Genomic DNA, 13,880 nt, shown 5'->3' with positions numbered 1-13,880 from the left:
ATGTTGTTCAGATTGGAGGTCGCCTTGCAGCTTTTTTCATAGGTTAATCTGTGATGCTGCAGCTAAAACCAGTTTCTGAGAGTATTAACTCGTTTTATATATGCTGTTCAAAAGGTTGTTTAAAAGTACATTCTTTATGTCTTATTTGCATTTGCACAAAATACATTGATACTCTGATCACCTTCATGTAGGGAAGTTTGACAAGGTATATTGCAGGTTATCCTCAAATTGAGAAGTGTGTTTGCCTACTGAGTTCTGGTCTGTGAAGATGAGACTTTATTATTATTTTTCTTCATTTACAGCTACAGCTTTATTTTCCAGAATTCTGACAGTCTGAATTCTTTAAACAGTCTCTGAAGAACAGACAACTAAGTTTGTTCAAGAACTGTAACTTTATTCAACTGGTTAAATGGAACAGAGCCTGGTAACACAGTTGTGCAATTGAGGATTAAAGATGTAGTCTTGTTTTTGTAACTTGGAAAATCAATAGCTGTGTGAAATCAAAGTTGAAGACTCATTTGAGAAACCAGAAAGTATCCATAGCTAAGTAGAAAATGTTCTGGCAGGGAGACATCCTAAATTGGCTTATACTTATCTTATTGTTGGTTGTTTTTTTTTGTCCTAGAGAATGACTCATAACTTCTAAACAGTAAAAAGTAATAATAAAAACGATTAGATACAGAAGATCAAGCATGCAGAACTGAACTCTTAGAATCATGTTTTTGCCAGAAACATCAGTATCAATGATAGATGTTTGTTTTCAGTGTGTTGTTTTTATCTGTCGTGTGATCAAAGGGCCACACTGGTTAAATTCTGCATGTAGGCCATACATCAAAGTTACTGAAGTTGTAAGTCAGTGAACTAACCAGACTGGAGAGTAGCCTCATTCTTACAGTGCCAGTTTAACTTGACTTTTCACTATGAAATACAGTCTTATGTGATTTCATTTGGAAAGATTTTCAATACATGCTTTTCTTTTTATGAAAATTAAGGAAATAAATACTGATCTGTCCACGGACAAGTTATGCGCAGGAAATCCGAATGACACAATTAAAGCTGACAGCTGTTGAGGTGGAGGATTATAAAGTTACTTTCTTAGGGATCAGTAAAGTAAAAGCAAGTGTATTACATTGATTCAGGTTTGCTCACTGGCCACACCTTTCAAGGCACAAGCTCAATTTTAAAGCGTATGTATAGTTCACAGAAAGGCAGGGCTGTTTTTTTACAGAATTCAGCATTCAAGTACATAATTCTTATTCTAGTGAACTTAGATTTAAGGATAACTGTGGATATTTGTTGCTTTTTTCTAGCCTAATTCTGTTGGGGAAATGGGGGTGGAAAGAGGAAGAGGTGAGTTCATAACATTTCCAGTCTATATTCCAGCATTTCTGTTGTCAGCTTTGCAGTGTGTGGTTACAGGGTAAGGTAGTCCAGATATTCCAGGACTGAAGATCTGAGATAATATGTCTGGACCCTCTACTCTTTCTATGATACCCTCCAGGACATGCAAAAGCATACTGACTTCTCTAGAATTTGGTGATAATTTTAAAAGCTGTGGTAGAAATTCATATTATTTCTGGAAATAAGCTAGAGATATTTGGAAAAATCTGCAATAATTTGAAAAATACTTAGAATCACATCATCGTCTTTATGTGATGGCTCCATGTGTTTACAGTGGGATACTTGAAATCTATGTTCACCTAGGAATAAAGATGCTTTATTTTGTCTATTTAATAAAGTATTAAGTCCATTCTAGTAAGGAAGAATTTTTTATAACATCAAAACATCATACTTTAATATGCTTTCTATATTTGTTTAATTGGTATGGATACCTTATATTGTGTGAACAAACTTCTGTTGTGTAGTTCTGTGAGGTAGCGTAAAGAAATCCAGATCTTCAAAGTGCTTCTTTTGCTTGCTATCATATACATTCAGATGCTGAAGCCCGATTGTATTTTTCCATGAAAGGAAAAGTAACTTCAATTGAATTTTAAATATTCAACAAATAGCTAACCCACAACCTGATTAAAAAGCATACAGAAGTAATAAAGCTTGGGTGGATTGCAGGGATATACAGTGGAGATGGTGAAAACTGTGGGTTGAGACATAGTTCGGCCTACAGACGTAGCATGCTCAGCCTTTTGCAACTTAGAAGAATTTTTGTGTGTTATTTTAACCAACAAACTCTCTGAACAACTCCTCCCGTCACTGTTCTTCCTTGTTAGTTCATTTTTTAATTAATGCTTAAATATTTGTGAGATTAATAATAATTAACATAATTTGTGCTATGAGAGAGAACAAAGGATATCATAGCATCTTCTTTTGTTGCAATGTCAGTACTTCGTTTCAGTCTTTAAACCATTATCTGTGCAACAGAGTCCCGTGCTCTAAGGTACAGACTACAGGATGAAAGGTTTAACCTAATTTCTGCAAACAACTTGTTAATTTTTTCCACATGCTTCCAAAAGCGTAGTTCTGCTCATGCACCTTTGTTCAAGATCTTGGTCATGTCATCTCTCTTCTCCTGTAGCTCCACAGTCCTTGGAATCAGCTTCTGACTACTTCTACCCGTGAGCTGTGTAATGTAGTCAGAGTGAACAGTGTCTGGTCTATGCTCAGACCTCTTCAATTTGGCTGCGATCAAGTATTTTCTGCACTGGTGGGTACCATAATAATGTCTCTAAACAAGGAATGTGACATTTTGTGACTGAGCCTCTCTGCTTTAAGGAGAACGTTTCATACATCAGAAGTATGTTTCTTGCCTGGACTATGGGTAGACTTTTTTCTGTTAAATCCTCTGCATTTGAATAAAATAGAGAATACAAGAGTGAAATTCAACAAACATGGACCTATATTTACAGAATCAGGCCACATTTTAGAAAATGTAGGACTGTCATCTATAAAGTATTTGGAATGCTTTTATCTTTGCTTCTTAGTAACTAAATGTAACCTAGAATAACAAGTGAGTAATATTTAGCTTATTTAGATGGAAAATAAAGAAAAAAAATCCACAATTTTTCTTATGGGATAGTGGAGAAGGGTGGAGAAATCTAATAGAAATATTAAGGCTGAAATTCTATAAATGACTGTTCTCTCTGCAAACCATGTCACTGTTACTGGATGGAGAATGCAGTTCTGATTTGGTGTCTGAAGAAACCATATTCAGCAACTAATACTTCCATTCAGAAAAGCACAAAAAGCACGTGCTCCTCTTCAAGGATGTGGTTCAAAATCCTTTGTGTTTTCTGTGCTTAACTGTCTTCATGGTGAGGAGCACTAGAGAACCACGCTGGGTAGATGGGATGGAGCGACAGAAGACTCATTGTGGGGAGTGTCTGGACATTCTTGAGGCAACGATTACTATCACCACAATCATTTCACTTTACCAGCAGTGCCTTGATGTTAGGAGTAATGTTTTTTTATTTTAACAGTTAACCACTGCACTCAGATTGCTCAAACTTACCAACTACTTCCTCTGTATTTGTGTTCCCACTTGCAATCTGACAAGAATTGAGTGAATCTGTGTTGTTTCATCGCTGTCTGAGGCATTTATTGAACGTTACTGACTAAAATACCTAAAACTTTCATAAATGTCTAACTCTAGGTTGCCATGAAAATACACTTCTGCTTTCAGTTTCACATGCATGCCATTCCAGTAAAATGATTCATGCCCAGATGGGTGTGATAGGCTTGTATTTCATAGAGTTCACTGTAAAGTCTTGCATCAAACTTGAAATAATTCTGTTCCATCTCACAGGCTTACTTTATATCAAAATTATTCTTAAATTCCATTCCAGACCTTCAGGAGGTTGTCTTCTCTTTAGTTTAAACACTTGTTTCTTTCTTAATAAGTAGCATCCAGCAATGAGCGTGTTATGCCAGTGTTTTCATTTGGATCAGCAGTGCAGTTTTGAAGTGAATCTCCTGTTCGCCCCCGCTCTGGTTTGAACTGTGGAGGGATCCTGGGGAGTGACCTGGGCTAGATTCCTTTTGGACAAAATAATCTGGAAGATGCACTACAGGAATGTGCCTAATGCACTCCAGCTACCAATGAGCCTTCAGTCCTTGAGATTAAGTTGAGAGCTGGTCCACAGTAGAAACCCCCTGGAACTTTTATAATATGGAATGTGTCCTTAAAATCAACTCTTTCACTTTACAGGCCCATGCTATTGCTAATACTTATGTATTGCTTAGCACTTATGTGAAACTAGTTTTGTCCACATGTGAAACATTGTTGGATGAATGACATAAATTTATAACTGACCATATGACAATTAGTGTTATTATTTGTGAAAATAAGTTTTCACTTATGTATTTGAACTTTTTAATGCTTTTAATGGTGCAGAGTACCTATTTACATGTTGCTATTGATTTTTAATTTATCATGGCTGAAATTGGTCCAGGGCTGTCAAACTTGTAGTACATTCATAGTTGTTCCATAGCTTGCACCTGGAAAATTCTGTGTAAGAGCTTTCCAAGTTCAGTTGAATTGCTCTGATTTTGAGACTGATTTTTTTCAGTGGCATTTTTGAGGCCATTGAAAGTTGCTATGAGAGATTTAAGTGAAAGCCACTGAAATGAAATTAAAAAAAAATAGTTATTTTAGTTTTAAAACAATCGAATATCTAAATGCGGGCTTCTAACTCCATAATTTGTGGATTATCAAGATTAATTAGATTGTACAACCAGTCATTAATGAAATGAGATCATTTCAGGCATATCATGAACTGGAATAGGCATTCTGTCCCTGAATAGCACAGCTGCACTTGTATGAAATGTCTGTAAGTTTTAGGCACTTCATGAAATAGTGGGTGGGCGTCACTGTTAATGGTTGCATTGTGAAACCTGGTATTGCAGTTCCTTTGTGTTATTGTTGCGAACAGTGGAATTTTCAGTAGGAAATAGCATCCTCAGTTGTTCCTTGCCAGCAAGGATATTAATGAACAAAGGAAGTGTTAGAAATGTGGTGTTTGCCACATGTGCTTCAATCCCTCTCAACTGCTGTAGGCTTGAGACAGGGAACCGTTTTGTTATCTTTCCTTTTGGAAACATTCTTCAACTATTTTGTTCCTCATAGATCTACTTTTGTGTTTGTGTTTGGTTGTTTTTTGTTTTTGTTTTTCCATTTTTCTAATTTCTCTTTGCTTTGAAGGACAAAATTCTATTTGAGATGTTTTGAGCTTTTCATATGTATGTTGGAATCTGTGTCTGCTTGTTCAAGGATAACTCAGGCCTTCTGAGGACTCATGTTTACATCTCAGCAGCTGGGTCAAATTTATGTGCCTAAGTACTATTTGCCCTCTGCTTCCATCATTTTTTCGCCCTTAAACAGTAAAACTGTTGGACCGTTCCTGACTCTGCATTTTTGGAGGTCACAATGACTCCACTGTGCCAGCCCTTTCTGCTTCTCCCTCTCTCCTTGAGGAGAACGATGCGCTCAGGTTTCCAGAAGTCTTTCCCAGCAGCTGCTTTACTTGTTATATGACGTGGTCCACCACATTGTTGGTGAACAGAAAATGAATGTGTCATAGCAACAAAGCCTTCTATTGTTGCAGCAACAGGATTTTTAACTCGTTTTACATCCACAGTGTCCCACTGTCAATAGACAAACTCTAAACCTGTTTCTCAAGTCCAGTTTGTCATGTTGCTAGTCAAGCACTGGTATAGGTCACATGCTTGGAAGAGATGACTGAGTCAGTATACAGGTTTGTGTATCATCTAATGAATAGAAATCAGCTGCCAATCACACTCTGAGGACATGCAACCCACTTAATTCATAGTTTGAATATTAAAGGTTCAGAGATTGAATATTAAATAGTTACTGATGCATTAAGGTATGATGCCACGTTTGAACACACTGAGACCCATTTCTGAGTAAACTCAAGAGATGTAGCGGAGTGTGTAGAGGCAGCTGGAGTGTGAACGTACAAATAGGCAAGCACTTGGAGAAGGAAGGGTGGTTATTTGTCAAAGACTTGAGCTCTTTAAGGTGTCTCCTGCCAATGTACATTCATTACCTATCTTTTTATTTTTTATTTTCTATCGGTTTTGTGTATTAGTTCAATGTCAACTCAATATGCTCTACATTGTCTTAGGAAAAGCTAGAATAAATATAACTCTGAAGAGGTACAAGAATTTTTCAGGAATTAGTTTGATCTATATCCCAGCAACTTTATAAAGGCACAGAAGACAGGATTGGAAGGGATCTGGAGAGATTACCTTTTATACCCTTCTTGCCTAACTATGCATAAGTCTTTCTTCACAATTCTGGCTGTTTGGTATTAATTTTTTTTTGACAGGGCTATTCTAATAGTAGCCTTGTTGCTGACTCAGACCGTGGACACTATTTTGTTGGAGTCTTGTAAAATATATTTAGCATGATGCAAAGAAATGTATGTAACCAAAGGCACATACTCCAAACTAGAACAGGAGTTAACAATCAATGTTAAAAGAGTCTCAACACTGAAAAAAACTTTTGATTCTGTGAAAGACATGTGTTGCTCTGTAATTTAAAAAATAAAGATAACAAGATTATGGCGAAATAAACAAATGTACTATGAAAGTGATTTATATATACTTTAATAATTCCAAATGACAAAAAATTAGGAGTTCACTTTGTTCACTTATTTAATGAAGCAGTAATTTTGAGATGTATTTAAAATTTTATTTTTTTTCAGTAAGTAGCTTGTCAGTTGTCTGTAATACAGATATGATTTGGGCTGTTAACCATCTCAATTCTATACTTTGCCAGCATGTTATATCTCTTCCTTATTTAAACCTTAAACTTGCATTAATCTCTACACAAGTAGAGTTTGTGCCCATGCTTACCTTCTGGATAAATCACACCTGTCACTCCTATGGGGTTTTTGTCTAGAAGCTCTTCAGCATAGGGACTGCAGTTAGTTTAGGAGAGGTATGTTGCCACACAGGTTGCTGGTCTGTGAGCTAAACAGTGGTAGGTAAGAAGATTGTGTTGCTTTTGTGACATGACCCAGAGTAGGTTTCTGTGGTTTTGAAGGGAGATGGGATTTCTACTTCAGCACTGCCAGACTCGGAAGATAATGAGTCTTTTCTTTCCATTATTTGAACTGCTAGGAAGAACATCTCTTCTTGACTGTCAGTTTTGGAGGTTTTCTACACATGACAGTGGAAGAGTGTACTAAGCAGAAGCTTCCTTAATACTCCTCTTAATACTAAGAAAGTATTATGTAAAAATTCTTAAGGTTAAGCTTGATTAAAACAGAGAAGCATTATAAATGTATTAGAAGATGCAATAGAAAAATGTCATACCTGTCTATGGCCAGATCCAGCCATTAGTATCTGTGCCAGCTGTGGGCTTTATTAAAGCTGCTCTGCCACAAGCATGGCACATCAGGGAAAATTAAGGTCTTTGTATCAATTCTTACTGGACTCATAAATGTGTTATCTTTCATAAACTACTCTTATCAATGTTTTTATGCACCTAACCCAAAAATAATGCCATCAACAAACCACAGGCTCAAGAGTGTGCTTGAGGCTGTTTTCCTATGTGATTGGTTGTAGCTGGTATGTTGTAGTTGCACCTCTAGAATTAAAAAAAAAAAGTTTTGATCCTATCATCAACTGTGTATTATAGGGGATAAATCAAGGAATTCCTTTGTACTGAAACTGTGACCTGGAACACATTCAAGAAAATTAATTAATCAGGACACCAATATTTATCTATTTTCAGTGTTCTGATGCACCAGAAGGGATGTATGAAAAAAAATCTTAAATAAACATAGCTTAAGGTCTACTTTTTCTGAAGCCTCATTGTACTGTCTGGCTGGGATAGTTAATTTACTTCATGGAAGCCTCTGTGGTGCTGTGTTTGGGTTTTGTGACTAAAACAAGGTTGACGGCACACCAATTGTTTGGCTATTGCTGAACAGCACTTGCACGGCATCAGTTTTCTCTTTTCCCACTCTGCCCTCTAAGTGGGTGGGCAGGGGGCTGGAAGGGAACGCAACCTGGACAGCTGGCTCAGGTTGACCAGAGGGAAATTCCATGCCATGTCATGTCACGCTCAGAAATAAAAACTGAGAGGAGGAGGTTTTAGGGAAGGTAGCCATTGCTTGGAGACTGGCTTGGGCATCCATCTGCTTGTGGGAGGAGCTGAATGATTGCCTTTCCATCACTTGTTTTGTTTTTCCTTCCTCTTTCCTTCACTTATTAAAGTATACCTCGATCCACGAGTTTCCTTGCTTGTGACCTTTCTGCTCTCTCCCCTCATCCTGCTGCGGGCTGGGAGGGAAGGAGCAGTCATGTGGTCCTTGGCTGCTGCCCAGAGTCAGTCCGCCACACCCACAGAGCAGCATCTGCCAGGAGATCAGCTGCTCCGGTGGGTCACTCTGAAGTACAAAGTAAGATATAGTAAGATAAATGTTGAATTTCACCAATGTAGGTTTCTGTTATGGACTTTCATGGGGGAGTTTTCTTATGAGTTCAGTAGATCAAAGAACAGATACTCAATTAACATTAGTTGTTGTTAATTTCCTGTCAAAATTGTTTGGTGTTCAATTGCAACATTGGTTTGGTTTTTTTTACTTATTCATAGTGCCTCTTCTTTCTTGTTAACTCTTAATAATGTTTACAGGCTTTTCACTGGCCATTTACCATATCCAGCTAGAATAATAAAAGTAAACATGAAAAATACACATGCAACCTATACAGTAAAAAGAAGAACCAAACCACCACCATCAACAACAAAACCCCCCAAAACCCAGAAAAATATACTGAGCAGAAAACAAGCAGAAGAATGAACACTAAATCTGCCCCCCCCCCAATGATGACTGATTGTATTCTGCACTACTTCAAATTTATTAGATAAAAATGTAGTCTAGATCACTGGGGGACCATAATATTAACATTAATGTTTCCACAGAGTTGTTTGTTGTTTAATACATGAAATAGTAGGGTTCTGTAAAGAGTAGCCTATACAAGAAAACTGTATACAGTAACTCTCCAGTTTTGTACTACCACTGCAAGGTAGATATTGCTGTTATCTTGGAGTTGGTACTGTAGTGGAGTAATTTAAAAGCAAAATCTCTTAAATTAGCTTGTTTAAATTTACTCTACATGGAAAGCAGGGTGTACAATGCTTGCATTTCTTTTACGCTAGCTCTCTCCAGGATGCTACTTATTTTCATTCAGTCTATTTTGGAGCACTTTTCAAACACTTTTGAAACACATCTGCATGTAATACTTAACTGCACAGGCAAAATCATTGAACTTCAATACAGTTAGATTTGTATCTGTTAGGTATCAGGTGGAAATAATTTGTATCTGATGTCTGTCACGAAAGTTGAAAAAAATCTGGTTTTTTTTTTTGGCTAGGATGAGTATCTAGGTGAGATTAAGTCATCAGGACAAGATACAAAACTTACTGAAGTCAATGGGTATCTTCCCAGTAATGTCAGTAACTTTACGACAAGCCCAGTGAAACAGTTCATCTCAGGATGGACTTAGGGAAATATTCACAAGTTGTTGAAGAAATGGTGATGGGAGGGAGGGCTGAGAGATAAGAACCACAGAGGTAGGTAGCTGGGTCAGACATTTCAGAGGTAGAAATTAATAGAAGGGGAGCAGCAGTGCTTGAAGGCACATGCTACTATACATACAATATGGCATATATTATTTTGAGTGATGTTCAGTGCCTCAGTTTAATAGGGTGGATAACAGAGGCAGAAAGTTAGGATTTAAAATCAAACTGCTGTTGGTTACATAAAGAAACTGACCTTTAATATGTCGCAGTAGCAATAAGTGATTTTTCTGTGTATCAGGACTGGAATCATTCCTTTACTAGAGGATGTGGTATTATCATGTTGTGATAAGTGGTTTATAAACACGTTCTTATTTGAAACAAATAAATAGAGCTAAGAGACCTCCCAACACTTGCTCATTTAGGTTTACTGTAAATATTAAATATTGTATGTATATTCAAAAAATACTCAAGACTGAAAATATTTAGTGTTTTACAGACCCTTCTAGTAAGTGATATGAACTGATAATCTGAAACTGAATAATGAACAAACTAATTCCTGATTTGGAAATGTATCGTGGAATGCTAGTACGAAAAACCTGTAGCAATCAAGAACAGAAAGATTTTGGTGTGTGAATTTGACTATTAAAACATTAATGATAGCAAAAATGAAAGCTGTCACTTACCTGGGTTTGAGAAAATGGAGGTCTGTATGTGTTAACTGGCAAAATCATCAAAACAAGATCTGCTATCTTGTGGTAAGTTTAAGAATCACTCAAATAACCTTACCATGGAAATTTCCTTGCATCTTGCATATACTTGGAGAAAAGAACTAATTTTTCCTTTCATCATAGGCTAAACATTGACTTTTATTCAGGAATGTATTTGAAAAAGCTGTATTTTTCAATGAAAAATAGGTAATTGTGTTATAATAAATTTTTGAATTTCTGTACCAAGCCATTTTGAAGTTTCAATAATATTTGTCTTTAATAATACATTCAATTGTAAATAATGGAGAACAGACTTTTGTGGATTTTTCTATGGCTTTTGTATGCCAGAGTCACATGTACATGGGCAAAAAAACCAATGGTTTTTTGTATGAATAAGTGATTCAATCTTTTATCTGAAAATTCTGTGGAAGGTAACCAGATATTAACAAACTCAACTGCAACTTACTGTTACAGAATCTGCTGAGTATTATTTTGCATGATTAAACACAGTATGACTAAAAGACTCTTAAGGTTGAATTATTTTGATCTGGACAAGAAAACAAGTTGAAAATTGACTTTATTAGGAATTACTTTTAAGGAAAACTACATGAGATACTAAGACAATTTATGTTTTATGCTCTCTTGTTTTTGATTTTCAAATAAGAGTTTTGTTCCCATAGAGGAAAAATACCATAGAAACTAATATCTTAAAATTTCTTTTGATTTAGAAAAAACTGACCAAGAGAATAGAGCACCAGGAGATAAAGACACAAAACAGCCTTCCAGTAACCAAAGTACGGAACTAGAGATACAGAATCAGTCCATCTGGGCAAATCGCACTGATGGTGACCTCATCAGAAGTAAGTATTTCCAGAACAAATTGCTGCCATTTAGGCTTGCTTTCACAGTGTAACGTGATCCTGCCTGTTGACTTAGTGAAATGTGTGTCAAATGCAATTGTGTTGCAACTATAATGCACGTCTACCAAATTTATTTCCTGGAATGACTCCTCTAAGCACGCATAAGTAACGAGTTCAAAGAGAGATGTAATTTGAGTGGTGCAGTATAATATAGACCTCTGTAGCATCTACATTTTAAAGCCTTAAATTTATATTCTTCTCTTATGATTTGGAATGGGGTCTATGTATTTAGTCGGCTCATGAGCTGTAGTATGCAACTGTGTCACCGGCTTTGATTTCTCAGATTGTACATTTAAGCAGCAGAGTAAACTATGCTGAGAACAGTTCTTTCTAGCTGAGCACTGCTGAGGTGTAAGTTCATAGTTTTGAATCCTAAAGTAGTTACTCTTTTCAAAACTAGAAGAATGCTGTGAGACCAGATTTTAGACCTATGCTATGGAACTGTGGGGTTTTTAATTGGTTTTTAGAAGTCCACGTTCTTAGTGTGTGTCTTGGAAAAATAATAAGGTGTGCAAGGTTATTCCCATTTTTCTGTCTTGAACTGAAGATCATATGCTGTCCGAAAGATCATCCACAATTGCACTCTCCTGAGGCAAAAATATTTCTGTCAACTGCCAGAACTAATACTACTTTAAAACTCTGTGAACATTAGTTGCTCAAGGGAGGGGCAGCATGAGAAACTGTTCTCTAATTACAGGGTGTATTCAGAAAGCAAATGGACTAAATGCTGAGTGGCGCTTCAGCTCTCTGAGATCATTGTCTGACCACACACTTCAGGGTCAGTCTGTCTTTACACTGCACACATACCACACGATACACAATGGGGTAAATTCATATTTCTGAACCTGCTGTTGTCATAACTGGTGCTATAACTCTGGAGCTATCGATTTCTTTTTAGGTTTTTTTTGTTTTGTTTTATCCTATCTATACAGTCATCTTCTCCTGAACTTTGTGTTAGCATTTGAAGTTCTTTTCAAATCTTAGTTGATCCATTTTTCTAAATAATGAATCCAGGTAAATACTTACACCCTTAATGTACTTATATGGCAATTTAAAAACAATTCTTAAAGGGCTGTAAAGAGGGAGAAGAGTTTACTTAATCCGAAAATATTATTTTAGGCCTGTCGCTGAACAAGCAACTGCTTTGTGCTTGTGTCGAGGGCATGGGAAGGTGCGTATGGCATCTGCTGCTTTTGGAGTGGCTCCCTTCTCATTCCCTCTTCCTAGAGGCTTCTTTATTCCCAGAGCTGTGGGAAAGCAAATTTATTCCCTAGCAATTAACAGCATGCCTGAACTATGGAGGAAACGACCAAGGACAGTAGGGTGGTGCTGTGCTTCCTCTGATCTGTTCACTGCAAGGACATACTGTCTGCAGTGGGTAGTGGCTGCAATGGGGAAGAGGAAGAGGAAAAGGTAAATTATTCTGCATATAGTAGAAGTTGCAGCAGATTATGCAAGTCCCTAGCAATGAAGCAAGGGTAAAGTGACTTGACAGTTATATGCAGTTACATGTCTCTGTGATGGGAAGGTTATCTGGATTAAAAAAGTAACGGGAAAAAAGGTAAAGATAGGATAAAATTCTGAGGTCTGCATGTAGGTAAGATGCACTACTCCAGTGTGCACAGCTCTGCTCTTCCTGGAGTCACTAGTAGTTTTACCTTCGACTTTATGAAAAGCAAGTTTAGGTGAAAGCTGGAAGTTTCTAAAACTTGTACTCTTAACAGAGTTTTGCATAGTACTGGCTTTATTATGAGAGTAGCTCATACATGTTTGAGTAGCTGCTGGAATGCAATCCTCCCTTTGTTTCAAATTCATGGGTTTTTTAACCTTTAATATTCTTAGTGTCAAAGATGGAAGAAACAAAATTGGTGAAATGAAAACAGCTTGGTTTTCTTCTATTTTTTGGTTTTTGGTTGTTTGTTTTGTTGTTGTTTTTTTTTTTGCAGGGTAGGGGGAGCCTGTGACTATGAGTAGGGACATACTGAGGAACAGTGTTTAGCTCTATTGCAAGTACTTCTTGTAGCTTGCAAACGTTTTACGGCTTGATCTACCTAGTAAGTAAAGTTTGAAAAATAGAACAAGTAGAGCAAAGAGAATCTTGTTTTTCACAAACTTAGGTATTTAATCTTAAATAACGAGTGCTGTAGCTCAAAATGGCTGTGGTTCAACGAGATCTGTCACTCCACTAGACTAAAGTTTGCAGAATATCGCATATTGAAAGAAGCTAGAGGTTATAAATAAACAGTGTTTTGATCATTATGGTCTATGTCAAAACTGTTTCTTTAAACTGTTTTAGACAGGGAATACTTTAACTTTCCCAGGTATTAACAGTTATTCACTATTGTCCTAATGATTCAGTTTCTTTTTTTCCCGTGCAGATTGTTTTCCACCCCTGCAGTTGGTACATACTCCATTTGTTTTAGCCTTAGTTTACACTTTATAAATGTTTCCAGCATTTAATTTCCAAGGTTTCCCTTGTTTGCAGCTGTTTTATCCTGCTGTTATATGGAAGTAGATCAATCAGTCAGTTTTATTGGCACACCAACAACGAAGTCCAGTGTTAGAGAGACTGTAATGACTTCATTATGTATGATTTCTCATTTGCACTTGTGAACTCAGTTTACCAGGCAACATCAATAAACTGAAATGTTGTGCCTGTTTTCCACAGTAAGATGTTTTCAGTTTACCTTGCCTTTACAGTCCTTTTCTCAAGTCCCACTTTTTAAATCTCTAGATGATGAGATCTCCTCC

At 36.8% G+C, this 13,880-nt stretch overlaps 1 protein-coding gene across 1 annotated transcript in view; it reads left to right on the top strand.

The window, feature by feature from the left end:
• The window catches only part of MDFIC (MyoD family inhibitor domain containing), a 43,390-nt gene that overhangs the window by 502 nt on the left and 29,008 nt on the right, over positions 1–13,880 (top strand). Inside the window, exon 2 of the mRNA XM_010180875.1 lies at positions 10,938–11,069. Within this exon, the coding sequence (XP_010179177.1) occupies positions 10,938–11,069 (132 nt within the window). The remainder of the gene's footprint in view (positions 1–10,937; positions 11,070–13,880) is intronic.

This window comes from Mesitornis unicolor, unplaced genomic scaffold (genome assembly GCF_000695765.1).
Source record: "Mesitornis unicolor isolate BGI_N332 unplaced genomic scaffold, ASM69576v1 scaffold9013, whole genome shotgun sequence".
Classification (NCBI taxonomy): Eukaryota; Metazoa; Chordata; class Aves; order Mesitornithiformes; family Mesitornithidae; genus Mesitornis; species Mesitornis unicolor.
This window is presented reverse-complemented; position numbering and strand designations above follow the sequence as displayed.